At 44.0% G+C, this 27,136-nt stretch overlaps 1 protein-coding gene across 1 annotated transcript in view; it reads right to left on the bottom strand.

Moving 5' to 3' along the window:
• Positions 1-7,545: 7,545 nt before the first annotated feature.
• The window catches only part of LOC136620213 (ficolin-2-like), a 43,176-nt gene continuing 23,585 nt past the window's right edge, over positions 7,546-27,136 (bottom strand). The window contains exons 4-9 of the mRNA XM_066594919.1: positions 24,209-24,247; positions 23,213-23,340; positions 23,021-23,112; positions 12,990-13,016; positions 12,005-12,153; positions 7,546-7,793 (exon numbers count right to left, since the gene is read on the bottom strand). Of these exons, the coding sequence (XP_066451016.1) occupies positions 7,546-7,793; positions 12,005-12,153; positions 12,990-13,016; positions 23,021-23,112; positions 23,213-23,340; positions 24,209-24,247 (683 nt within the window). The remainder of the gene's footprint in view (positions 7,794-12,004; positions 12,154-12,989; positions 13,017-23,020; positions 23,113-23,212; positions 23,341-24,208; positions 24,248-27,136) is intronic.

Below are 27,136 nucleotides of genomic sequence, written 5' to 3'. Positions count from 1 at the left end.
ATTATCAGTGCAACCATCCTGCTGCTTTGCCTGCTGAGAAGGTCTGAATCAGAGGTGAGAGGTCAGAGGAAACAGCGGCGAGAACCACCCCAGGGGAAAGGATAGTCTCAGGCTCTGACTCAGCAGGTTCCGGAGTACCAAGACTCCTAGATAAGGCGTCAGCCTTAACGTTCTACGAACTAGGTTGGTAAGTAACCAGAAAGTTAAAACTTGAAAAGAATAGAGCCCAACCGGCTCGTCGAGCATTCAAACTCTTAGCTGAATTTAAATAAATAAGGTTCTTATGGTCTGTGAATCCCGTGATCTGATGACGTGCTCCCTCCAAAAAATGCCTCCATTTCTCAAAAGCCCATTTAATATCCAGTAACTCCCGATTGCTTATATCGTACTTTTGTTCTGTAGAGGAAAACTTTCTAGAAAAATAGGCACACGGTCTAAGATTCGTGAGTGTGGTAGGGCCTTGAGAAAGTACTGCTCCCACTCCAAGCTCGGAGGCATCCACATCCACCACAAACGGACAGGAAAGGTCTGGTTGGACGAGGACGGGCTCAGAAGAGAAGGCAGCCTTCAGGGTAGCGAAGGCCCCTAGCGCATCGGAGGACCAGGTACTCACATCTGCCCCCTTCCTGGTGACATCCGTTAAAGGCTTAGCCACAACAGAGAAGTTCTTAATGAACTTTGATAGTAATTAGCGAACCCCAGGAAGTGTTACCGGGCCTTCGGGGTGGCTGGCTGGACCCATTGTGTGATAGCTTTCACCTTTCCAGGATCCATTTGGATATCCCATGGTGTAATGACATACCCTAAAAACGATATTTTCTGCACACCAAAAACACATTTCTCAATCTTCGCAAATAACTTGTTAGCCCTGAGTCGAGTCAGCACGGTCTGAACATGTGCACGGTGTGTCTCCCAGTCAGAAGAGAAAATCAGAATATCGTCTAGGTACACTCCGACGAACACACCCATGATATCCTAAAAGATGGAATTCATGTATCCTTGAAAAATGGCAGGGGCATTACACAACCCAAAGGGCATAACCAGGTACTTGAAGTGTCCGAGGGGTGTATTAAATGCCACTCATCCCCCTCCTGAATACGAATGAGATTGTAAGTTCCTCTTAAGTTGAGCTTAGAGAACCACTGGGCACCAGCAACCTGGTTAAGGAGGTCGGGGATGAGCGAAAGAGCGTATTGGTTTCTGATCGTGATTTCATTTAACTCTCTGTAATCAGTACAGGGCCTGAGACCCCGGTCCTTCTTCTCCACAAAGAAAAACTCCGCACCTACTGGAGACTCAGAGGATCGGATGTGCCCTTTGGCCAAACTATCTTGGATATACTACTTCATGGACTCCCTCTCCGGAACAGTACCATTGTAGATGCGGCCTTTCGGAAGCTTGGCCCCAGGAATCAAGTCAATCTTACAATTGCATTCCCTATGAGGAGGCAAGGCTTCAGATAACTGTTTTGAGAAGACGTCTGAGAACCCCGAGAGGTAATCGGGTAGCTCAATCCCCTCGCAGGTGGAGATATCCACCTCCACTGGGCGCATGTGATTGGCACAGCGTGAACCCCCCTTGACCAGCTCCAATGCGTCCCAGTTAACTATGGGGTTGTGTTCCCTTAACCAGGGTAGCCCTAATACTATGTCCACAGACACGTCTCTTATAACCAGAAAAGCACAGGACTCAGTATGTAATGCTCCTACTGTAAACTGTAACTCTGGGGTAACCAGATTTACAAGGCCAGCCTGCAATGGAGTGGAGTCAACCGCAGAGAGTAGAATTGGAGGGTCTAGACAAAGAAAAACCCAGACAGTGGAGCCACGAAATCAAAGTTAATAAAATTAGCAGCTGCTTCAGAATCAACAAACACTTGCCCGCCATGGCAGAAAGACCAAAATTCTAAGGTGCAGGGCAACAACATTTTAGACTTCACAGGGAGAACCTTAGCTCCTAGACAGTCCTCCCGACAACTGCCTAGGACTGGAAGTTTTTCCTGCCGCGGCTTCTTTCTGCAGGTCGCGATGCGATCACTCGGCTACCCACAGTAGAGGCAGAGGTTCTTCCTTAGGCGATATTCCCGACGTTGCGTAGGGGACATGGTTCCCAGCTCCATGAGTTCTGCAGTAGGAGGTGACAGGTCGGGTCTATCGATGAAGTAAACGTACGGACCTGACTGGTCCGAGTGGAACATCTGGCCCTTAACCCCTTGAGTGGCACGCCCGGAAATTTTCCGGGAAGAGCTCCACTGCTCATAGTGACATAGCCCGGAAGATTTCCGGGCTATGTATCACTATGGGAGCTGCAGAGCACACTGCCACAAGCTGTGACAGTGTGCTCTGCCTGCACAGACCCACAGAGAACAAAGCAAGGGCTTTGAAAAACCAGCAGAAGATATTGCCGATATGCCGTCAATCTCCTGCTTTGTTTACAGGTTGCCATAGAGACCATTGGCTTGTCAGAAGCAAGCCGATGGTCTCTGTGGCAGGGAGAGCTGGGTGCTTGGCTGTGAGAGGACAGCTAGGTACCTGCTCTTACAGCAGAGATCAGAGAAAACCCTCCGATCTCTGCTGTGTTAACCCTTTACATGCTGCAGTCTATATGACTGCAGCATGTAAAGGGCTGTCACTGCAGCATGTAAAGGGCTGTCACCATCGGACCCCCGGAATGTGATCAGGGGTCCTAATGGGTCCCTGTGGAAGTCCCCTAAATGGACAAAAAAAAAGTTAAAAAATTATAAAAAAAATAATAAAAACACTCGTCTCCCTTTACTTTGCAAAAAATCAAAAATACAATCACACATGTGGTATCCATGCATTGTAATGACCCAGAGAAGGAAGTTAATACATTATTTAACCCCTTAATGACATGGCCCCTTTTTTTCATTTTTCCCCATTTCTTTTTTTCCTCCCGCCTGTTTAAAAAATCATAACTTGTCCTGCAAAAAACAAGCCCTTATATGGCCATGCCAATGGAAAAATGAAAAAGTTATGGCTCTTGAAACGCAACTGCAAAATTAGTTGAAATTCAATGATTAGACCATTTTAAAAAACCTGCCCTGGTGGGCACGACAGGGTGGTAGGAAACCCGCCACTCAAGGGGTTAAGCATCAGTCGGCCCGAATAGCTAGTGACATGGCTTGCTCCAAGGCCTTAGGCTCAGGGTACGCCACCAATAGGTCCTTGAGACCTTCAGACTGGTCTGCCAAAAACAAATCTTTCAAGGTGGCGTTGTTCCATCTGGATTCCGTGCAGTGCTGGCGGAATTGAGAACAATAGTCCTCACCCACTATCCGACCCTGGCGCATGGCTAGGAGCTTAGAAACTGCAAAGGCAGCCCGGTCAGCTTCCTCGTATAGTTGGCCCAAGGCAGTGAAAAAGGAGTCAAGGGACTGTCAGGTGGGAGAGTCAGCAGGTAAGGAGAAGGCCCAATTTTCGGGCTCTCCCCTCAGGCGGGTAATAACGATACCCACTTTGATATTCCGTGCTGGAGGAGTGGGGTCGGAGGTCAAAGTAGAGCTTGCAGCCTTCTCTGAATGCGAAAAACTGGCTTCTCTCCCCGGAAAAGAAGTCTGGAAGTGTAGCCCATGGTTCTGATACTGTACCAGAAACGGGAGGGGGCTGCACAGAACCCGTAGCCGCCCGCTGTTTCTGATGCTGCAGGTAGGAAGTTAGGTCCTGAGCCAGGTTCAGCAGAACCTGGACCTGGTTAGCTAAGGCCACCACAGCCTTCATTGAGGGGTTCAGAGTTGCCGGTCGGATGCAGGGATCTGACTTCCTTTCGGCCAGTGTTACTGTCAGGACTAGGGTCCAGGATACTTGAGGTCCCTGAAATAACCTGCAATCCCTGTCCATACCTACTTGCCCCCCTGGGCTAAGCCCCAGGATGACAACTGGGCGATGGTCCTTACACTCACTAAGGAAGGAGGACACAGGGACTAACGAACAGACAGATAGTCGTACAAACAACAGCAAGGCAAGTCAGACTATCGGGGTCGGCAACGAGAGGATACGCGGTACAAGAGGGTCAGGCAAAGACAAAGTATGTGGGTATAGCAGGAAGACCAAACTAACACTGGCACTAATTTACAGACACAAGCAGGTTTAAATGCTGGCAGAGCTCCTGCCCCAGCAGCTGATTGGGGCATGGAGTCTGACAGCAGCTGAGTACACCCAGCAGCACTGGGGAACCCGCCCCCAGTCTTGCAGGAGGCAGAGAAGGAGAAGCATGCCGGGTTGCCATGGTACCAAGGACGTCACGCGGGGCAACACCCGCCGTGTCCCTAGCAACCCAGCGGTGAGAAGGAGCCCTGTGGTCAGGGGAGGTGACAAGGACCGGGGCTCCCCTGCGGCACTCGGCAGCCGCGGATGTGACAGGATCGGCGGTGAGGGCACAAGGGACCTGTGAGCTGCCGGTCCTGACATTCCTTATGCAGATGATGTGTTGTTATTTGTTTCTTTTCCCCTCACTTCACTTCCTAACATATATCAGATTCTGGATAAATTTGGAACGATATCAGGCCTCAGAGTCAATGAAACTAAATTGTTGGCTCTGAATTTAAATTTACCTCCCCAAATGCTTAAACTCCTGAAACATAATTTTCAATGGGTCACAAAGAGCCTTCCTTATTTAGGTATATATCTTACAAACTCTTTTGAGACCCTATGCCAAGCCAACTATTCCCCCTTAATTAAGAATTTAAAGCAATACCTAAATACTTCGGCATCATACAACTTATCCTGGCTAGGTAGAATACATTCTGCAGATTTGAAAAGCTTACAGTCCAAACTTTTGGCTTTCATTTGGTATAACAAATCTAGACCTATTCAGCAGTTACCCTATCTGCGCCTCGGATCGTGGGAGGCTTGGGGGTCCCCAATATCATAAAATATTATCATTCAGCCCAATTAGCTCAATTAGTCTCCATCTTCTCCCATCATGATAAACCACTTTGGGTATTAATTGAGGCACAGGCAGTCTTGTCCCTACCATTCGAAGAAATCTTTTGGCATAGGTCGGAACATAAAAAAGCAATCATGAATCCCACCCTTTCTTTCTCCCTGGCTCTTTGGGATAGACTCTCTAAAAGATATAAACTGATATCTAGGCACCTCCCCATATCCAGTATCTTTTGTAATCCCACCTTTCCCCTAGGTATGAACAAAAAGGAGTTTGGATGGTGGATGGAGAGGGACCTCACCAGAATAGTTGATTTTGTAAATAGACTTGGCTTCAGACAGTTTAAGTTTTTTCAGGCTGTTCACTCTATTCCAAGCTCGGAGATGTTTTGTCTTCAACAAATTAAACACTGTTTTAGCACTCAAGGAGAATAGACGAGACCTTTCCAAACTAACTAGTTTTCATAGCCTGTGCAACTCAAATGCCAGGGGTCCTGGGAAAATCGCTAAATTGTATTCCCACTTTACAACACCCATGGATAAACTCCAGCATATGAGGAGTTGGGAGGAAGAGCTGGGAGAGAAATTGCCTATCTTGGACTGGCATAAAATAGCCATTTCAACCACAAAGCTTTCTATTAATGGAGCAATAACAGACGGGCTATAAAATTTTAAGGCAATGGTATATGGTTCCGAGACGACTGGCCAGTATGTTCCCTGGGATGTCAGGCTTATGCTTCAGAGGATGTGGAGGTGAGGGTTCCTTGCTACAGATTTGGTGGAATTGCCCTAGGCTTTGTAGATTCTGGATCCAGGTATATACTTTAATATTTTCCATTACAAACCAGTCACTACAGAAATCACCATGGTAAGCTCTACTGTGTAAATGAATTCCTAACATCCCCAAACACACACACAAATGGATATTTTATTGCTTCCTAGCTGCACAGATCGCAATCGCCCACTACTGGAGGAAAACCTCAGTTAGTATTGACTTTGTAAAAACTAAATTGTCTTGGATCATGGACAATGAGAAGCTTGCAGCTATTCTAATGGATCAAGAAGGGTTGTTGGTCATCCTGCTACCATTATTTGCAGACTATGCGCCCATGGAACCCAACAGCCAGAGCTTTGACCCTTCCAGAGCAGTCTAGTTTACCTTCAAGCATTTCATCTATTCCCTCAACAGATTTATGATGAGCATGGTTCCAGCCAGGTTACTACAATAAATTCATTTTTATTTTTCCTTTTCAGGTTCACCCACATAATAAATCATATTACAGCCTCATCCCTCTCTTCCCTTTCATTTTTCGTTATGTGTTTCTCTTGTGTTCCCCCACTTGTTAAAGCCCATTTACGCTGGACGATTATCACTAAAACTTTGCTCATCGACGATCGTTTTAGCGATAATCGGTGTGTGTAAATCGGAGCGGGGCACCCGCATCTCGGGCTCTTTTCCCTGATCAAGGGAGTTTAATTTTAGCAATTAGTTTTATCAGTTGTTCTCCACAGGGGACTGCTGATAGCATTATTTCCCCCATGGAGAATATAAGATCTGAGCACAGCTAATAGCCTCAGGCTATTAGCCTGCCCTCAGTAAAGGTTTCATTAACATACATAATTGGCATTTAAGTGGCTGAGAAGCTACTTGAATACCAAGTATTTTTTATGCAAAATAATCGCTCAAGGCTGTCGCTCAAACTGTCGTTTGAGCGATCTTTGAGCGATTTTCTGCTTGTGTAAATGGGCCTTTACTCTCACTTATGGTTCTCTAATGTTTATACTGATTTATCTGATTAGGAGTTGCAGTAATTGAAGTGAAAATTGGCACTTTACTTTTTTTTTAAATTTGTATGTTGATTAGAAATTACAGCTAGCAATGTAACTCCTGATTTATCTGTTCAATCTACTTGCCACTGGACTTTACACATGACTGTAATGTTGTAATTCTTGATTGATATATTTGGATCATCATAAAACCAATAAATATTTTGTTAAACAATAAAATGGACATTCAATTATGGTGATGAGTTTTCCACTCAGGATAAAGGGCCTGATATGTATTTCCCCCTCTTTGCTTTCCCTTTTTCTATATAGGTTCCCACCCAATAACAAAGAAGATGGGTCCAACTAGGGCTGGGCCCCACTCTCCAAGGACTTGGAGCAGCCGCATGGTCTTCCCAAATGGTTTGTACGTCTTTGCCTATAGTGTTATTATTTCAACCAGGATTTCCTATCATTTAGGTTAGGGAGTTCAACACAGAGATTACTTGATGGTCCTAAAAAATAGAGGACAATAATGGTAGAAATCATTTATTGTATGAGGTTACACATTAGACATGACGTCACATATACAAATGTGCCATATAGAAGATCATTCCATGAATTGTAGCACAGCCTAAAAAAAGTCAAGAAAGACCCCTTTATTTCATGGACACTTTTGTAATTGGACTGGCCTTTGTTAATATACAGCCAACTGGTGGTAAAATTCATGGATATAAACAAAAAAAATGGACTCCGTGGTGGTCCAAGATCAAAGAATACACTGCTGTGATTTGTGTCTATGATATATGGGAAAGATTACACTGTCAATGACTTGATTCCGTAGGGTTATATCAACATGAGCATAAAAATACTGTATATATTAAACTGGCCTGAACTTCATTTCCGTTATTTTATAGGAATACTTGTATCCTTTTCCAGTTTTCCAATTAATTCCATCTGCATCGCTGCTGTGTTCTCCTCTCAGATACTGTCCATTCAGATTGGAGTCATGACAGTATCTATACCACCAGGCACCCTTATACCGTGTTGCACAATTATCTGGACTAATATCATTGTGTCTGTCTTTGGTTGAGAAAGGGTAATAGTTGTGAGGACTAAGAGAGTCACCTGGAATAAAAGAAGGAACAATTATGAGAATTTTCTTTAAAGGTCTCCTTCACACAGGTGAACTGCTGTTTATCGTGGCCGATCACTGGCCAACTGTTCTAGATGCAATCAGTTTGTAAACCGTGTCAATCTGTAAATCAGCACAGTTTTGGCCACAATGTTTAAGGCGCCACTTAGTGATCAAAGTGCGTCCGTACACCACGCTGGCAAATGGTTCTGTTGCGAATCTCATGTTTTTGGATTGCATCTTTGGGTGTACACGATTTTCAGGTAAAAAGTGGTAAAAATCACACGAGGACATAAATAAATATACAATTTTCCAATAAAACACGACCCCAATGTAGCTTTCGTCCACAGCAGGGCGGCACTTTAACCTCATATATATTTTTTTACAGTTTTGTTGCGCACACTTGCTGGGAGCTTCATAATTGTAGCACTTAATTGTAGCGTTATAAACAGTTTCATATAAATACACCATAAATAACCAACAAATATTAGACCTAAAGCCGTCTTTATGAAAAACTATGCCTTTTCTCTTTTAGAACTCACAAATTGCTAACCAAGTCGGCCACCATTATAAATCCCACAGCAGTTATCATCCAGCTTTTCTACAGTGCTGAATGGCAAAGCTGTTATGCCTAGTACACTCTTAGTCACTCTAGTTATATGATGCAGGTTCGGCGTCAAGCCTCCTCCGTACAACTGACATCTACCCACAACAGAATAAAAATCACTCAAACAGCTGTATGTACCCCAAATTGCTACTAATGAAAATTACAACCCATCCCACAAAAACAAGCCCTCATACAGCTACACAAAGAGAAAAATAAAAAAACATGGTGGTTCTCCGAATATGGCAATACTACTGAAATACATTCTATGAAAAATGCTTTTAGCATATAAAAGTAGTAAAACATAAAAAACTATAGAAATTTGAAACAAAATCTCCCCCCAAAATTGCAGAATTATTGTTTCTTTTTTTAATTATACCATGACAAAATTGTATTTTCTTAGTGACCCCACCTTGTGCTCTCTATTAAAGCTCAGTCAGACGGGTGTTTTTATGTGCACATGTTACTTGCGTTTGCCATCTGCATCTATAAGGAACCAATGCTTTTCAATGGCAGCGGTCATATACAAAAATGTGTCACATCCAGGGGTTTCACCTTGTGCTCAACGGGGCCAGCGGCAGCAGCACCGAACCCACTGAGAACATACAGTGAAGATCGCGATCCTCTGGCACAGCTGGTGTATTCACTAAGGGGGGGTCAGGAGTATTTTGACCCCTCAGTTTCAGGAATTAATGCAATTTAGTGTAGAAAAAATAAAATTTCATATTTTTGCAAACACGTAATTTTAAATAGAGGATTTTTTTTCTATAGTGCACATAAAAATGAGGATTTAGGGCTCGCACCCACTGGCGTTTTTTTCTCCACTGCGCTGCGAGAGTAAGTGAAAACTCTCGCAGAGCAGTGCGAGAAAATCGCTGCGATATCACTGCGACAGTCTTTTCAATGGGGCCAGCGGCAGCAGCGCTAGCCCCATTGAAAAGATATGGAGAATGCCGCAGACTTCTGCCACAGCTGTGGCAGAAGTCAGCGGCATGCTATCCCATTGCTTTCAATGGGATTGGCACTGCTGCCGATCCCATTGAAAGCAGTGGTTTCTGACAAGCCCTGCAGAATGATTATTGGAGAAGGGCTTGAAATATAAATCATTCTGCAGGGCATGTCAGAAACCACTGCTTTCAATGGGATCGGCAGCAGTGCCGATCCCATTGAAAGCAATGGGATAGCATGCCGCTGACCTCTGCCACAGCTGTGACAGCTGTGACAGAGGATTCCTTCATCCCCGCGGTCTCCGCGGGGATGAAGGGAACTCCAGCCACAGCTGTGACAGAAGTCCGCGGCATTCTTTATATCTTTTCAATGGGGCTAGCGCTGCTGCCGCTGGCCCCATTGAAAAGACTGGCGATGTCGCAGCAATGTCCCAGTGATTTTGGGATATCTGCCTGCGTTTTTCTCGCACTGCGATGTGAGACTTTAACTTTAGAATCGCATCGCAGTGGAGAAAAAAACGCCAGTGGGTGGGAGCCCTTACACCTCAAAATGCATACCCCCGTTTGTCCTTTGTTCAGAAACATAAACATTGTGGCCCTAATCTTTTGTCCGTATGTACAACGGGGCCAAAACTGAAAGGAGCAGCCGGTGGCTTTCAGATCAGACATTTTGCTTGAAGGCGTTTTAGGCCCCATTGCTCACTTGTAGACTCCTTGAGCGGCCAATACGTGGAAGACCCCCACAAATGACCTCATTTTGGAAACTAGACCTCTTAGCGCATTAATCTAGGGGTGTACTGCGTATTTTGACCCAACGGTTTTTGAATGAATCAAAGCAAAGAAGAAGTAAAAAATTCCGATTTTTTAAATCAATTATGTGATTTTAAAAACAGTCTTTTTTGGACAGCAGACATATGAATGGAGGCTTTCACCCCAAAATGGATACCCCCATTTGTCCCGTGTTCAGAAACATACCCATTGTGGCCCTAATCTTCTGTCCATATGCACAACGGGGCCCTAACCGAAAGGAGCAGCGGGTGGTTTTTTTCAGAATAAACTTTTTACTTGAAGGCGTTTTAGGCCCCATTGCCCACTTGTAGACCCCTTGAGCAACCAAAACGATAGAGAACCCCCACAAATTACCCCATAATAAAAACTAGACCCCTTAACGCATTCATCTAGTGGTGTACTGCGTATTTTGACTCCACCGTTTTTAAATGAATCGAAGCAAAGCAATTATGTCATTTTAAAAATAGTTTTTTTTGTACAGCAAACATAGGAATAAAAACTTTCACCCCAAAATGTATACCCCCATTTGTCCCGTGTTCAGAAACATACCCATTGTGGCCCTAATCTTCTGCCTGGATGCACAACGGGGCCCAAACTGAACGGAGCATCAAACTTTAACTGTCTTTTAACTTTTACGTGATCGCCATTATCTATTGGATAATGGCGATCACGTGACCGAAGGCACTCACCGCGGCCCCCGTGACACCTCCAAGCTCTTGGCTACTCAGAGCTCTCAGGGGAGTACTCTCAGCTCCCCTTACGGATCCAACTTTATTTAACTTTTCTGTAACTTTAACTCAATCGCCGGTATCCGGTGGATACCGGCGATCGCGTGACCGGGGGCAGCATGGAGCTATCACGTCCTGAGCCTGCAGGGCTTTCATTCCTAGAGGATGCATATTTCTACGTCCTCTAGGAATTAAGCCCAGCAAGCCAGGACGTAGAATCCCGATGGGGCCGTCACTAAAGGGTTAAGCAACACCCTGCTCCAGTGAATGCAAGATTTTCCCGTGCATGAAGCTTGGGTCTTCTGCGCGTGAAAAATCGCCCGCTCACGTGATTTTTAGTGCAGTGTAGCCATGATTTTTCACTCGCCTATACTATGCTAAAATCATACCTGTGTGAAAGAGGCTTTAGAGTGGTTTCACACGGGCAAGAAAATCGCACAATTTTTCACATGATGTGAGATTCAGTAAAAAAGCAGATTATGAAACCAATAATTTACAGTGGTTTACTTCCCATTAGTGATGTTTTCACTCATACGATGTTGCGAGAGCAAAAAAGATGCGACATGCTCTTTCTTTCTGCGATGTACGATTTTTTAAATCTCTCATGTTTACCTATGGAGCCTCCTTTTTATCGCATCACAAACAAACTTTAACATTACAAAAAGTCATATTGACTTTCACAAAAAAAATCTCGGCAAAATCGCACGATAGAAAGGTGCGAGAAAATTGCAAACGTGAGAAAATCATGGGAAAAAGTCGTGACTTTGCCACAATTTTCTTGCGAAAAAAATCACGATCGCTCGTGTGGAACTAGCCTTATATAGCTATGGAGACAGAAAATTTTTTAAAAAAGCTATGGCTCTTGGAAAGCAAGGGTCAAAAATAAAAAAAAATGGCTGTGATTTCAAGGTGTTAACAGATGGAGTGCAAGCAGCTGACAATAGCAGCTGATTGTGAGGGATCCTACTACTGGGAGATCAGTCCTATTTTCTAGAACAGTGATCTCCAAACTGTGGTTCTCCAGTTGTAGTAAAACTACAGGTCCCAGCATGCCCTGACAGCATCACTGCTCTAGAAACTATTAGATATTGGGCCCCATGATAGAACATTACATGAATTACCAGAGTAGACATTACCTGCACTACCTCCAAGAAACTTGCCAAGGTGCAGCTTATACTTGCCAGCTTCTCCTGATATGGAAAATGAAGCATAAGCAGCAAAAGTGTGTTGATTTTCAAAATCTGTCAGATCGACTCGCAGTTTATGGGTTCCTAGAAGGTTAAGCATGTACAAAGTCATTGGATGAAGGAAGATGCCAGAATGCAGTAGTCTCTGAACACAGAGAGGCCAGTTTTCTGTAGCACGCTTACTTTAGGCATCTCATGCACAATTGATTGGGCTGCAGGCTTCAGAACAAGTAGTGGGAAATGGGGAGCAGAAGCTGAGCTGCCACCATTACCACCACCTTTACCAGCATTCACATCTACCCATATCCCAGCGTATCCCAAGTCAGCAGCCAGCCCTCCATCTCCAAGCTATGGAGACATAAAAAAGCAAATAGCACACCAACCATCCATGAACACAGAGCCTGAATACAAGCATTGCACAGCTGCTTGCAATGGAAATGCTGCCCTTCAGGCTAGAGGGCACAAATGCCTTCTGCAACATCATGCTCTGTGCTAACCCGCAGTACTAGATGCCCAGCTGCCATTTCTTTGCCTAAAAAGCTGTCCCTGCTCTGCATCGCCATGGTAGTGATAACGTGTCCTTGGCGGAAAAGTTGGTCCAGCAATCATGGCTAGGGACATTACATATCCTTAACAGCCCTGTGCATCAATGTCCTGTAGGTGGGGCCTGAAGCTGAAAGGGTTGTCTCTCATTTCCTTGTACCCCCAAGAGTTATGGGACATTCATCCTTGTCTGTTCCTTCCTCACCCCCTTCTCCTTTTATTCCTACCGCCTTTCAACATCCTCCACATTGGCACAGTTATCCAAATGTGACAAAATGTGACCTTCATACAGCAATGCACTAGTAAATGCCAAAATGCTGTCCTAAAACACATATGTCTAGGGGAACACAGCCACACAACTGAAGTGGTGTTGACAGCTCTGAAGGCCCAGGCTGACACGTGGCTGTCACCGTACCATCTGAAACTAGGCAAAGTCATATGTGACAATACAGTCAACCTGCTGGCAGCCCTTCACCTCGGCAATCTCACAAATGTTTTTTACCTGGCCCATGTGATGAACTTTGCAGTGCAGCACTTCCTAAACAATTACCCAGGTTTACATCCAGTGCTGAAAAAGGCCAGAAAACTGTGTTCACACCCAGCCACCTCTCGTCTGGCAGAGGTGCAATGACTGTTCGGGCCTACCACCCAATAGTCTCATCTATAATGTGCCTATGCAATCCACATTGCATATCTTGCATATGTTACAGAGGCTAATCTATAATGGAGTGCCAGATGCTGTATTCCGTTAGCAGATCAAAGACGTGTACCATTTTAGTCTGCGTTCAGGAAGCAAACAAAATGGTCTGTCGTGATGATGCACTGATTAGTATGACCATTCCTGTTGTCTGCCTGTTGAAACAGATGCTGCAGGGCTTCAGGGACAGTGATGTGTTGTCACAGGATTAGAAGGAAGGCATACAAATCTCCCAACTGTCTGACCAGTCCTACATTACTCAACACTGCAGGGAGGGTGGCTTTGGGCAAGAAAGTGGGCATCCTCTCTAAAACATTTTTCCACTGATCTGAGAAGTATAGAGGAGTTAGAGCAAGAGGAGGAAGAAGAGGAGGGAAATAATATGGGTTCAGAGTTGGGTGAGGTCTACACAATGTTCCTTCCATGCATTACTAATCACAGTTATTATACGTTGATGGCAGGATTAGCTAGAGGACACTCTTAGGCCTGACCCAAGGAATGTGAGCAATCACTCTTAAGCACTTTGAGCATTTGAGTTTTTAGGCTGCAATGCTTGCAGAAGGACCGTCACATATCCCACATCAAAACATCAGATCATTACTGGGTAGCCACCCTCCTTGATCTCCACTACAAGGCCAAAATGACAAATCTCAATCCAGTAGTGGAGAGGAACATCAAAATGCAGCATTATTAGGACATACTGTTAAGCAACTTGAGCACAGCATTTCCACATGGCTGCAGGAATGCATCTACAGTGAATTGCAGCTCTGCGGTTCATGGCAGACAAGCAGGAAGCCACCACAGCAGAACCACCACTGATGGCAGGGAAGTCTAGCAGATGTGTGGCATAGTTTTTTCAGCCCATCACAGCCTTCACCAAAAGTAGAAGGTAGGACTCACAGTCACAGGCAGCAGTTATCCATGATGGTCCAAGAGTATGTCAGCTTGGACTTGGATGTACTCACGCATGGCTTTGGCCCATTTGACTTCTAGGTGTCTAAGCAGGATGAGTGGCCAAGGCTTGCATAACATCGTTTAGAGGGGTTTACCTGCCCCGCTGCCAGTGTGTTATCAGAAAGGTTGTTCAGCACAGCTGGGGGTGTGATAACTGACAGAAGCATCTGCCTGTGTCTACAGACAATATGGATTGCCAGGCGCTTATAAAAATGAACCAGGCATGCATTTCACCTGGCTTTTGCTCCCCCTGTGGCAGATTTCACTGATTAGTTAGCATGCTGGGAATTTTCACTGACATATGATTGAGCATAGATTTATATCAAAGACCATATTGTGCCCTCAAGGTGCTGTTGCTGGCGATGGTGCTGCTGCTTTCCTTCTCCTGCTTCCACCATGTTTCTTCTTCCTACTTCCCCTCAAATGAACAATATGTCAGTATGGAAATAGGGAGCTATAGCTCTTGTGTTTCTACAAGGAGCACACTCTGCTATAAAGGTGCTGTTGCTGCTGGTGGTAGTGGAACTGCTGCCCTCCTTCCCATGCTTACGCCATGTTTCTTCCTCTTATTCCTTCTCCCAAAATGAAAATTTGTTAGAACAGAAGCAACATCTGTAGCTCTACAGCTTTTCCTTGGAGAAGGCCTGTGATCGTCTGTCCCTATTACCTGATAGAATTTCTCCTTTTCAAACTTCATGACATTGCTTTTAAAAGAAGTACCACTGGTGCCGTCTTTGGTAGCTCTACAGCTGTTCCTTAGACCAGATCCATACTTGAGTGTTCTGTTCACTTAACAGAATTTGCCCTTGAAAAATTCATGGCATTGCTTTTAAGCAATCAGTACACCTGCTGTCTTGCTTGGTGTAATTTTTTTTTAATCTAAAAGGCCTTCTTTTGTTTTCAGTGACTTCCTGTGCTACGATTCACCCCTACAACACTGCACACTATTTTAGCCAATTTTTGGGAGGACAACAGTCTTCTCCAGATGTGTATCTACATTCCCTTGCAATTTGGGAGCCTTTGGCTGCATTGGGAACTTTCTTGAAGGCAAATCAGTAAACCCAATTTTTACTCCCATTGGCTTTAATAGGAGTCAGAATCAACTGTCCAGCTTCACAATGCTTTTTGTGAAATCAGCCAACACAAAAGAATTATTCCACTAATATTGTCCTAATAGCAATAGTGTCCCTGATAATGTTCCTAGTGGTCCAAATAATAATCGTGCACCCTCGATAGTGGTGGCAATAGTAATAGTATGATAAGAGTGCAAACCTGTAGTGCCCTCCTTGCCCTTGAGTAACAACCATGGATGCAAAAAGTTTACATACTCTAGCAGTTTCAGTCTACCCATCATGGCTGCTTTATGGAGAAATCCTGCTTCCTCCACCTGCATCTGAGCTGCGTACTTCATATACAGGAATGCAGACACTAGGAGGGGGAGCATGGACTACGCAGACACCGGGAAGGATGCAGGGTCCCTGCCTACAGCAGCCATTTCCAGATGACAAAAAAGGCTCTCTGCAAACAGCAGCTGTGGCGGCCGGACGACAGCTTATTACTTGTGGTTATAGTTGCTGCCTGGCTGAACTCACAGGGAGCAATTATTTTTTAATATGGCTGCTAAAAAAATAAATACTGACACCGCCCTTGGAACTTGGCTAGGACAGTGCTTCAGAGGCTGAGTGGCAACCCTACCTGATGGGTATCGAGTAAGAGAAGGGAGTGCAGTGCTCTGCAGTTCCACAGTAACAACTTGTAGTACATCACAATATGAGCAGACTTGTCTACAGTATTGACAGAGGATTCTGGTAGATACAATAGTTACCTGAAGATGTGAGATAAAGGACAATGAGGGACGGCGCTCCACCTACTGAAATGCAATTCTCAATTAAAAGAAGGAATAACAAAGGACTTACCCGGTGTAGGTGGATGGATCCCTGTAATAAGGACCCCCCACCTAACACCTCCACGTCCTAGTAAGCGTTGAATATGTGATGAAATCTCCTCTCTCCAATCCAAAAAATATTGAAATGGATGCACAGAAGCAAGCAAGGATCTGTCGCCTCCCCCAATGGGGGTGCGACCAAATATATGTAGAAAAACCAAAAAAACAAAAAGGATCCAGCGCTCCAAAGTGAAGGAAACCTATTAAACTAAATCAATAGTAGGTTCCTTAATTAGCAAAACAAAAGAAAAACTTTTACTTAAAATTCGTCCGACGCGTTTCGTCGCAGCAGCGACTTTTTCAAGTGACATCAATACAAACAATTTCTTATCCTTATATAGCATACAAAACACTTTACTCACATGTTAATTGCTGCATGCTGCTCGTACACACACCCGAGACGTCGTGTTCTGACTTCCGGCGGGCGGGAGGGTGACGCAAACAGCTTCCGGTGCTTACATTATGTTTCCGGTTTAAGGATCCATAAGACACGGCATGCGCCGGAAGTTAAGCACAGTTACTCGGGACAACTTATGTGTAAAGTGTATAAGCTTAAATTGATTGCAATTTATGCATAAGAGAAGCCTATTGAGATGCGCACAAAGTTGGACTGATGCAAAAGTCCATGTCTAGCGGTATAGTACATAAGAGTACATAATACAAGGGTGTAACTGTGCAACTGAGGGAATCTACAGGGCCCACATTTACGGGGCAAGAGAAGAGGAAAGGCCCACATTTACGGGGCAGAAGAGAAAAAGAAGCCCACATTTATGGGGCAGAGGAGTGTAAGACCCACATTTATGGGGCAGAGAGTTTAGAGTTAGTAAGGTTCTTGTCGGTGACGAGTTATTTTGAAGTTTCATGAGAATTTATAGGCCACTGTGATTTTTGAATTTTCCTTATGGCTGGTTTTCTGTCAGGACAGATTGATACAGGTTCCTGGCTGACTGAGGCGAGGTCTGTATTCTCGAACCAAGACTTGGACACTAATTTTCAGGTTACATCCATCAATCAGGCCTTTAAAGGCCTTACTAAAGCCTACAAGGACTATGTACGGACATGGTGGGAGGTCCAAGGTCTCTCTAATTATTTAGAGAATAAGATCGTACCACGAGGTCTCAGGGTCCATATCGCCCCCCCCCCCCCCCCCGAAGCTACGCAATAGTCCCTTTCTTACGAAGTGGGAGCAAGAAGCAACGGAAAGCTCTTTTAGATTCATGAACCTTCTCTTGGATGAAGAAAAGCAGAATCTTGAGAAAAATGGAAAAACACTGGAGGAATTAATTAAAGAAACAAAAAAATTCTCTAGTGAACAGGATTTTGAAAAAAGAGAGAATACACTTAAACTAACAATAGAGAAATACACTTGTTACTTAAAGGAACGGAAACATTTCCAATTTAAAAGGGATCTGGCCGACTTTAAGGAAAATAGGGTATATGAATCTCGCTCCCACACAGAATCAGAACTAAGCTCATCAGAGGGTGAACTCTCAGGTACAGAAACATCTAGAAGAGCTCACTTTCCGGAAAGATCTAGAGGAAGGGGAAATAGTAGATCTAGAGCACGGGGCAGGGGGAGATATGGACCCAGTGATAATCGTTTTTTAGGTCAACCGATCTCCAGCTATATGCTGAGAGATCGAGGAAGCATGGGGACCTTTTAACATATAATAAGAGACCCAGAAAATCTAGGGACCTCCCTTTAATGACTAAAAGCAGTCCAACAGAAACAGGGCATCTAAAGGACAATTCTCATAACTCGAATGAAGATGAACTACAAGTGATAAATCTTTCTTCAAGAACTTTATCTGTGGATGAACTAACACTTCTGAAAAAAGGTCTCTCGTTTATTCCCACCAACCGATTTAATAGCTTCGAGTGGACAAAAGATATTTCCCTTTTTTTGCGCAAGTTGCGCTGGAAGAAACATTTCATTATTGAAGGAAAGAAAAAATGTAAAGAGATGGGCCTGGATCCTGAAGATCTTGAGGCGCTTGAAATGCTTGAATGCCTTGAAAATGACAACGAGAGGGATCCAGGACATGGACCATTTACGGATCTTAGATTGAAAAGTACAAGTACACCATCAGGGGATTGTCCCTTTATTGATCTATTTGAGTCCATGGTCCTAAGAGATCTTAAAGACCTGTCTCAAAAGAGGAACTTTAAACAACAAAATCTAACATCTAAACAAAAGGAGGCGATGATAGCTCTTGAAAGGGATACGGAGATCATAGTGAAACCCTCTGACAAAGGGGGGAACATCGTGGTCCTTGACAGGGAGAACTATCGACAAATGTGCCTTAAGATGTTAAATGACAGACTGACGTATGAAACTCTAGAATCTGACCCAACTGATTGCTTCCTCAAAGAACTCAAAAAGATTCTAACCGTAGCGAAAGAGAAATCATTGATCAGTGAAAAAGAGTTCTCTTTCATGTATCCAAAAAATCCACAGATTGCGACCTTTTATGGGTTACCTAAGATACATAAAGGGTTAACGCCCCTTAAAGGAAGACCTATCGTTTCGGGCATCAACAGCATAACTCAGGGAATCAGTAAATATCTAGATCAGCTATTGAGGCCTTTTGTCGAAGCACTGCCCACCTATGTCAGGGACACGATGGATGTACTGAAAAAAATAGAGGGTATCTCTCTATCTCCCGGAACTATGCTAGCAAGTCTCGATGTGGAGTCCTTGTATAGTTCCATTCCGCATGAAAAAGGGCTGGAAGCCGCCGAATTCTTTCTGTCCCAAAGGGGGAATTATCTAAAGGAGCATAATGCGTTCCTACTTCAACTGTTAACATTTGTCCTCGAACACAATTATTTTTTGTTCGAGGGTAAGTTCTCCCACCAGCTCAGGGGTACAGCAATGGGGAGCCCATGTGCCCCCAGTTATGCTAATCTGTACCTGGGCTGGTGGGAGGAAACCAAAGTGTTCAGCGAAGAAAACGAGAGATGGACTGCATCGATTGATTTGTGGCTCCGCTACATAGATGATGTGTTTATTCTATGGACCGGCGATCCGAGTGAATTCCAAAACTTCGTATTGAGCCTGAACAACAATGATCTCAATTTGTTCCTTACATCAGAGATTAATCCGCAAAAAATCACATTTCTTGATCTGACCATCTCGAAAACAGAGAATGACCAGTTGGAAACTACAATTTTTCGTAAGCAGACAGCATCAAATACTCTCCTTCACTGGAGCAGCCACCATCCAGCCTCACTAAAAAGGGGGATCCCGAAAAGTCAGTTCATTCGAGCAAGGCGGAACTGCTCCAGTGAGGGGGAGTTTCGTATTAAATCTCAAGAGATGCGGAAAAGGTTCAGTGATAGGGGCTATCCAGATAATGTGGTGACAGAAGCCTATAATCAAGCGGAAGCTTCAAAAAGAGAGGACCTTTTAGAAGTCAAACAGAAGATCAAGGATGATAAGTTGATCAGAGTAATAGGCTCGTTTGATGAGAAATCTCAAGATGTACGTAACATTCTAAGTAAATATTGGGATATTCTCACTAAAGATGGAGACATCAAAGATTTTCTGTCAGAACGACCAATGATTACATTTAGACGAGGGAGGAATTTGAAAGATCGCCTGGTCCATAGCCATCTCTCTCAAAAATCGCTTAGAACAACGTGGCTACCAACAGAGCCAGTCAAAGGCTCCTACCCTTGCTCAGGATGCAAGGCGTGTAAATTCATGCATCGATGCAAGTCCTTCAGGAGTTCGTCCACAGGAAAAGAATACATCATAAAAGATTTTATTAACTGTAGAACAAGTGCTGTCGTTTATATGGCAACGTGTCCTTGCCCGAGGGACTACATTGGCAAGACGATGCAGCAGCTTCGCCGTCGTGTGCTTGCACATGTAGGAAATATAAATAGGAAAGAGAAAACAAGTTTGGCAACACATGTCATTGAAAAACATGGCGGAAATCCTGATGTAGTAATGTTCCGAGGAATAGAGACAATAAGAAGCAACGGAAGACGGGGAGATATAGACAGAAGACTGCAGCAAAAAGAATCTGGTTGGATCTTCAGAATGGACTCCTGTGCACCAAAAGGATTAAATGAGTGTTTATCCTTTACGTCATTCATTTAAAGAAACATATGTGTTGTCTGCACTAAAGTAGATATAGAAGATTGATGATTTAAGTTCAGGTAGCAACATCAAACCTGTCTTTTATGGCGCCTTATGAGATGATAGAAATAACATCATGATCTTTATTATGATCATAATAACGTTTACAGCTGAAGTATAAATCCTGTTTGTTCTCTGTGCTGCTGCAACCGATGTGCGAAGAAAACTGGGTATGAGGTTAAAATCCAGTCCACTAAAAATGAAGTTAAGGACTATCATATAAAAAATATAAATAATAAAATAAAAAATAAAATAATATCTGAAAATCTCCCTCGATTCCTTGTTTCTGAGATCCATAAGAAGTAGACTTACCTGTTTGGTAAAAACACCTTGAAGAAAATGTCCTGTAGTATTTGGTACAAAGAATGACCTTGGCTGTTTATAATGTTATCAGTAGGGGCATGCCTGTCCTACTCCTTTAATAATCTTGGAAGCATTTATGGTAGGGACATATGAATTATATTTATATTCATATTAAATATCCCTTTCTCAGTATGTAAACTGCATTAGGCGCTATTATCAAGTGTCTCTATAGGAGCTCCATCCCAAAATGCTTGTAGAAGGTATCAGAAAGACAAACACCCGTTTTGGAGCCAGAGCGCATGCGCAAGGTTTCAGCGTCCTGGTGGCCATGGTAACATCTCTGCCATGTCGCCAGCGCCCGGAAAACACCGGCAATGCCTTCGCTATTAGAGACACACTTCCGCTGTCTGGCCGTTACCTAGGTGATGATGCTAGCATCACCGCTACTGTGCCGGCGTTCCGGTAACGCTGGCAACGCTGAGGCTGCATGGGGAAGTTCCCAGGACCCAGCGGGGCCACGTACGGAGCGACGCTGTGACGTGATGACGTCACAAATATCGCGAGATTTCGCTAATAAGCCCATACTGACTGAGCAATGCTGACTGGTTGTGAAGGACGAGCCCCCATGAAGAAAGGGTGGAGCTAGGTATATAAAAGAAGGTAAAGCTCACATACAGACCAGCTCTGTCTCCCTATGGTCACGTTAGCTGCTTTCCATCTAATGCAGCTAATGTGGCTCTGATATATCTCTGTCCCACTCATGTGGGCTTTCTAAACTCTAAACTCTCTGCCCCATAAATGTGGGTCTTACACTCCTCTGCCCCATAAATGTGGGCTTCTTTTTCTCTTCTGCCCCGTAAATGTGGGCCTTTCCTCTTCTCTTGCCCCGTAAATGTGGGCCCTGTAGATGCCCTCAGTTGCACAGTTACACCCTTGTATTATGTACTCTTATGTACTATACCGCTAGACATGGACTTTTGCATCAGTCCAACTTTGTGCGCATCTCAATAGGCTTCTCTTATGCATAAATTGCAATCAATTTAAGCTTATACACTGAATGCCTAAAGTTGATCACCAAAGTATGTCCACTTTCTAAATGTGGGTCACTACCGCCTTAAGTAGTTATCTGAATTTAGAGGTTGTGAGCACTGTGACCCTAACATTTGAAAGCAGTTTTATATGCGGGTTACCTTTATCATCATCAACATATACAGGCATGTCACACACTAACATGCTATTCCTGTAAATGTGGGTTTTGCCACAAAAGGAACTGTGTATTTAGCTGTGTGAGGTACTGGACCAAGAGTGAAGAAAGGTTGTTACATTTATTGTCCGCTAAGATTATTTTGCGCGGACACACATATACCTATCGCGGGGGGCTGAGAATTGTCTGCCATCCTTATGAGGACGATATAGAGGAGCCGGTACACGTCAAGTCAAAACGGATCGTTCTTAGCGCATAATAAAGCATTAATGATCCTTTTCTTTGACGGTTTAAGCCACAATCTGTCATCATCAGTGCAGCCGTGTGGCTCTGGAGAGAGTGAACAACTGATAATCACTAACCCTAACTAAGCAAAATCTATGATTTAAAGTACATACGGTTGATCCATCCTGATGAAGTGACACGAAAATAGTGTCATAGAAACGCGTCGTTTGATAGTGTGTACAGTGACAGTGTGTACAGACATAGAAAATTCAAGAAAAACACTGATTTTTTATCAACATGAATCTCTTTGCTGATATTTCTCTAGGGGTATGATAAGAATGAATGCTCTGGATTTCATAAAAACGCATTAACATAACGTGCGGGTGACAGAGTCAGATTATCTTATCACCTTCAACGTTTGAGATTATTTGTATCTCCCAATATAACCTGGTGCTACGTTTGATAGTGTGTACAGTGACAGTGTGTACAGACATAGAAAATTCAAGAAAAACACTGATTTTTTATCAACATGAATCTCTTTGCTGATATTTCTCTAGGGGTATGATAAGAATGAATGCTCTGGATTTCATAAAAACGCATTAACATAACGTGCGGGTGACAGAGTCAGATTATCTTATCACCTTCAACGTTTGAGATTATTTGTATCTCCCAATATAACCTGGTGCTACAAGTATCAACTATACACAGCACTAAGAGGTTACAAGAGGAATACAATAATAAAAAAAGAAGCAATATTTTCTCACCTAGAAAATAACAGAGTTGTGAGTGGAGTGATGGTCAAGTCACCTTGAAAACGGACCAACACTCACAACAAATTCTCTGTGTTTGTGGACTTTTGTGTATAGTCCCCCCTCCCTTTCCCTTTCTTTTAACAAAAATTTAATAAAATTTATAATTTTAGTATTAGTAAGGTTCTTGTCGGTGACGAGAACTCACTTAGTTGGTTACCAAACCCTCGCTTGTAATCATTCCAGTCTCTGAAAAAGTTGACAGTGCCATCATACCGTCGCTGAAAAACCTACAGACAAGGACAAGGTAAGTATAACACTGGAGGTGGAGGGGGAGCTTTTGTTTAGGGAGTTACTTTAAGTGAAAACTAAATCTACTTTATAACATACAATCCATCCTCCTCCATCTGTATCCATGTCACACAAGACTGTAAGTGGATTCTTTTCATCTGGGAATATTTTGTACCACCCACTGAGAATCATCCCTTTGTCCAGCAGTTCCTTGCAATTTCGAGGTGCTGGAAGAAGTAGAAGGTTTGGTGGTGAGTACCAGTGGTGATATAATGAGTAACATTATATTAGTAGATTTTTACGCCAAGAACTGGGTTCTATGGCCAAGGAAATAAAAGGACATATATATAACTATATAGTGAACCAGTAGTTATACGTTACATACTCCTACATGTATGTAATATAACCACTATATTACAGTGACATAACAGCCAACAGAAGTTGAGCAATGACCATGAAACAGAAAAAAAATCAATAAGAATTAGTTGTCATCATTTTACTAAAGAAGAAACATACAGAACTTAGTTAAAAATTCATTTTTTTATAGTTTCAACAAACGCTCAAATAAGGGCTCTTTCGCACAGGCGTAATTTATACATGCAAAACACAGAGGATAGAACCTATTGATTTCAATGGGTTTGTTTGGATTTCTGTTTTTAATGTGCACATCTCTTGCGCATGCAAGAAAATATAACATACTCTATTTTGTGTGCATTAGTGTATTAAAGGGCCCCATAAAAGTCTATTGAGGCTTTGAGGCTGCACAAATGCTCACACAATACATAAGGGGATGCGCAAAAAAAAATGGGGAAAAGAACACATGTGGATATCATTAAAAAGGATGTGCCGCACCTAATCGCCTGTGCTAGTACATGGTCATGCGAAGTACAACTATGCGGCTGTACGCAGGGACATGGCCGAGCTCACAGCTGGATTCTAGGCCCGCCTATGTCCGTGTGAGCCCAGCTACGGTGATTTCATACTATTTTACTTATTGTGCACATATTTTACTCATTACAATCTCTGAATCTACTGTTACATAATACTGTAAATTTACTCAATATTATCCCAGGTGTAATATCTTTGGATACTCACCATATGCTGGAGATGAGATCCCGGGGTCTCCTTTCTCTCCTAGAAAAAAATGTATTGATAAATGAATGAATGAATGAACAAATAACTGAGCATTTTCCTTGCATTTCTCAGCCTTTCATTAGGCTGCGTCCACACGGGCTACAAAATCATTGCTACAATGTGAAGCCCATGCTTTCCAATGGGTTCTTTTATATGAGCGATGTTTTGGAGCCAGACTTTGTAACCCGTGCGGATGCAGCCAAAAAAAAAGAGCAGAAGACATTGGAGAAAATGTATCAAAACTACTGAAAAACTGAAATAGCGCAGTTATAGCAACCAGATTCCAGCTCTGACTTTTCGGAGGCCCAACTGGACTGGTTTCTCCCCTATTTCTACACTGTTTTCCAAATTATTAAGCACATACCATTTTTGTTTGTTTTTCCAGAATAGACACTATGTGCAAAGATATATGTTACCCTCAATAGTTATATTACAATGCGGATGTTATTACAAGCAGAAGTCCTGATAACGGTGATGGCTTTATTTTTATTTTATAATATAATAATAATCTTTATTTGTATAGCTCCAACTTATTCCGCAGCACTTTCAGGCCTGGATAAATGCAAAACAATACAACAATTACAATGTGAGGTACATTGGGTTTGACACAAATGGGTTGGGGGTGGTACAGGAGGTGCAAAGGGTGGGGGAGAGGAGCAAGGCACAGGGAACACAGGCAATAGGAAATTTCGTGTGCAGATCAATTATTAGAAAGCAAATGGGGTGGGGCACCATAGGGAGGGGCATGGGACTAGGTCAGGAGAGTTGGTATGCTTCCCTGAAGAGGTGCGTTTTTAAGGCACATCTGAAATTTCTTGAATCGGGAATTGTCCGGATGCCTTGGGGTAGAGCATTCCAGAGAATGGGTGCTGCTGTGGTGAAGTCCTGTAGGCGAGCATGTGAGGTTCGTATTACAGGGGTGTTTAGTCTGAGTGTGTTAGCCGATCGGAGTGAGCGGGTTGGGTGGTCTATGGACAGGAGGGAGGCGATGTATGGTGGCGCAGCGCCATGCAGAGCTTTGTGGGTGAGGTAGAGGAGTTTAAATTTAGTTGTGCAGTGGATGGGCAGTCAATGCAGTGACTGGCAAAATGCAGAGGCATCTGAGTAATGACTGGATAGAAAAATGAGCCTAGCTGCCACATTTAGTATGGATTGGAGTTGAGCAAGTCTAATGCAGGGAAGGCCGATGAGTAGCGAGATGCAGTAGTCAAGCCGGGAGTGGATGAGCGCGACCACGAGCTGGTCCGTGGTTAGGAACAGCCATATTTTAGCAATATTTCTGAGGTGCATGTGGCATGTATGGGCAAGAGATTGGATATGGGGGGTAAAGGAGAGGTCAGAGTCCAGTGTGACCCCAAGGCACTGGGCATGCCGTCTGGGGGTTATGATGGTGCCAGACACTGGAATGGAGATGTTGAGGGGAGGTCGGTTGGAAGGTGGAAAGACAAGGAGGTCAGTTTTAGAGAGGTTTAGTTTGAGAAAAAGGGAGGACATAGTGTTAGAGACATCGGACAGACAGTTGGTGATATTTTGGAGGAATGGTCCAGAGATCTCACGAGAGGAGGTGTATAGTTGGGTGTCATCATCGTAGAGATGGTAGTGGAGGCCGCATTTGTGGATGGTTTGTCCAATTGGGGCAGTATAGATAGAGAAGAGAAGGGGACCAAGGACCGAGCCCTGGGGTACCCCAACAGCGAAAGGAAGTGGAGCGGAGATAGAACCAGCAAAGGAGACACTGAAAGAGCGGTCAGAGAGGTAGGAAGAGAACCAGGAGAGAGCAGTGTCCTTTAGACCAATAGAGCGGAGCATAGTGAGAAGGAGGTCATGGTCGACAGTGTCAAATGCAGCAAACAGGTCAAGGAGGATTAGTAGGGAGTAGTCACCTCTCAACTTAGCAGTCATCACGTCATTTGTTACTTTTGTAAGAGCAGTTTTGGTCGAGTGTAGGGAGCGGAAACCAGACTGGAGGGGGTCGAGGAGTAAGTTGTCAGAGAGAAAGCAATGTAAGGCGGGAGTAGACCAGGTGTTCTAATAATTTGGAGATGAAGGGGGGGGGGGGGGGGGGGTTGAGATGGGTTGGTAGTTGGCAGCATCAGTTGGGTCCAGGGTTGTTTTTTTTTAAGCAGAGAGGATATGATGGAGTGTTTAAATGAGGAGGGGAAAGTGCCAGAGGTTAGGGAGAGGTTGCTGATTGTGGTGAGTAATGAGAGCTGGGGAAAGGGACTGGAGGGGTGAGAGAGTCGCTAGCGCAGGTGGTGGGGTGGGCAGCAGAAAGGAGCTTGGAGACTTCTTCCTCTGTCGTTGGATCTAACGTAGATAGTGAGTAGGTGCTGGATGCAGTGCTGATGAAACTGGGATCGGGGCTAGTCATGCAGTTTTCAGAGATTTCTTTTCAAATGTTGTCGATTTTTTTCTTTGAAATAGGCAGCTAGATCTCCAGCAGTCAGGTCTGTCGCAGGGGCCTGTTCTTTGGGGCTCAGCAGGGAATGGAAGGTCTCAAAGAGTTGTTTAGGGTAGTGGGATAGTGAGGAGACAAGGGAGGTGAAATAAACTTGTTTGGCATGGTGAAGGGCTAGGTTATAACTTTTAAAGCATAAATTTGAAGTGGAGGAAGTCTGCTGGCAGCTTTGACTTTCCCCACAGCCGCTCGGCACACCTAGAGCACCGCCAGATGAAGCGTATTTGGGACATGAGCCAAGGTTGCTGTTGTCTGCGTTTGATGGCTCGAGTCATGGGCGGTGCCGCTTCATCCAGGGCACGACTGAGGGTGCTGTGGTAGTGTACGGCTGTCAGGTTAGGGCAGGGGAGTAGAGAGATAGGTGATAGGGAGGACTGAATGGTCTCAGCAAACTGTTTAGTGCGGACGGACTGGAGGTTCCTAGAGGTGCG

Source organism: Eleutherodactylus coqui, chromosome 3, assembly GCF_035609145.1.
Source record: "Eleutherodactylus coqui strain aEleCoq1 chromosome 3, aEleCoq1.hap1, whole genome shotgun sequence".
Lineage (NCBI taxonomy): Eukaryota > Metazoa > Chordata > Amphibia > Anura > Eleutherodactylidae > Eleutherodactylus > Eleutherodactylus coqui.
Note: the sequence above shows the minus strand (reverse complement) of the source record. Positions and strands in the feature narration are given on the sequence as shown.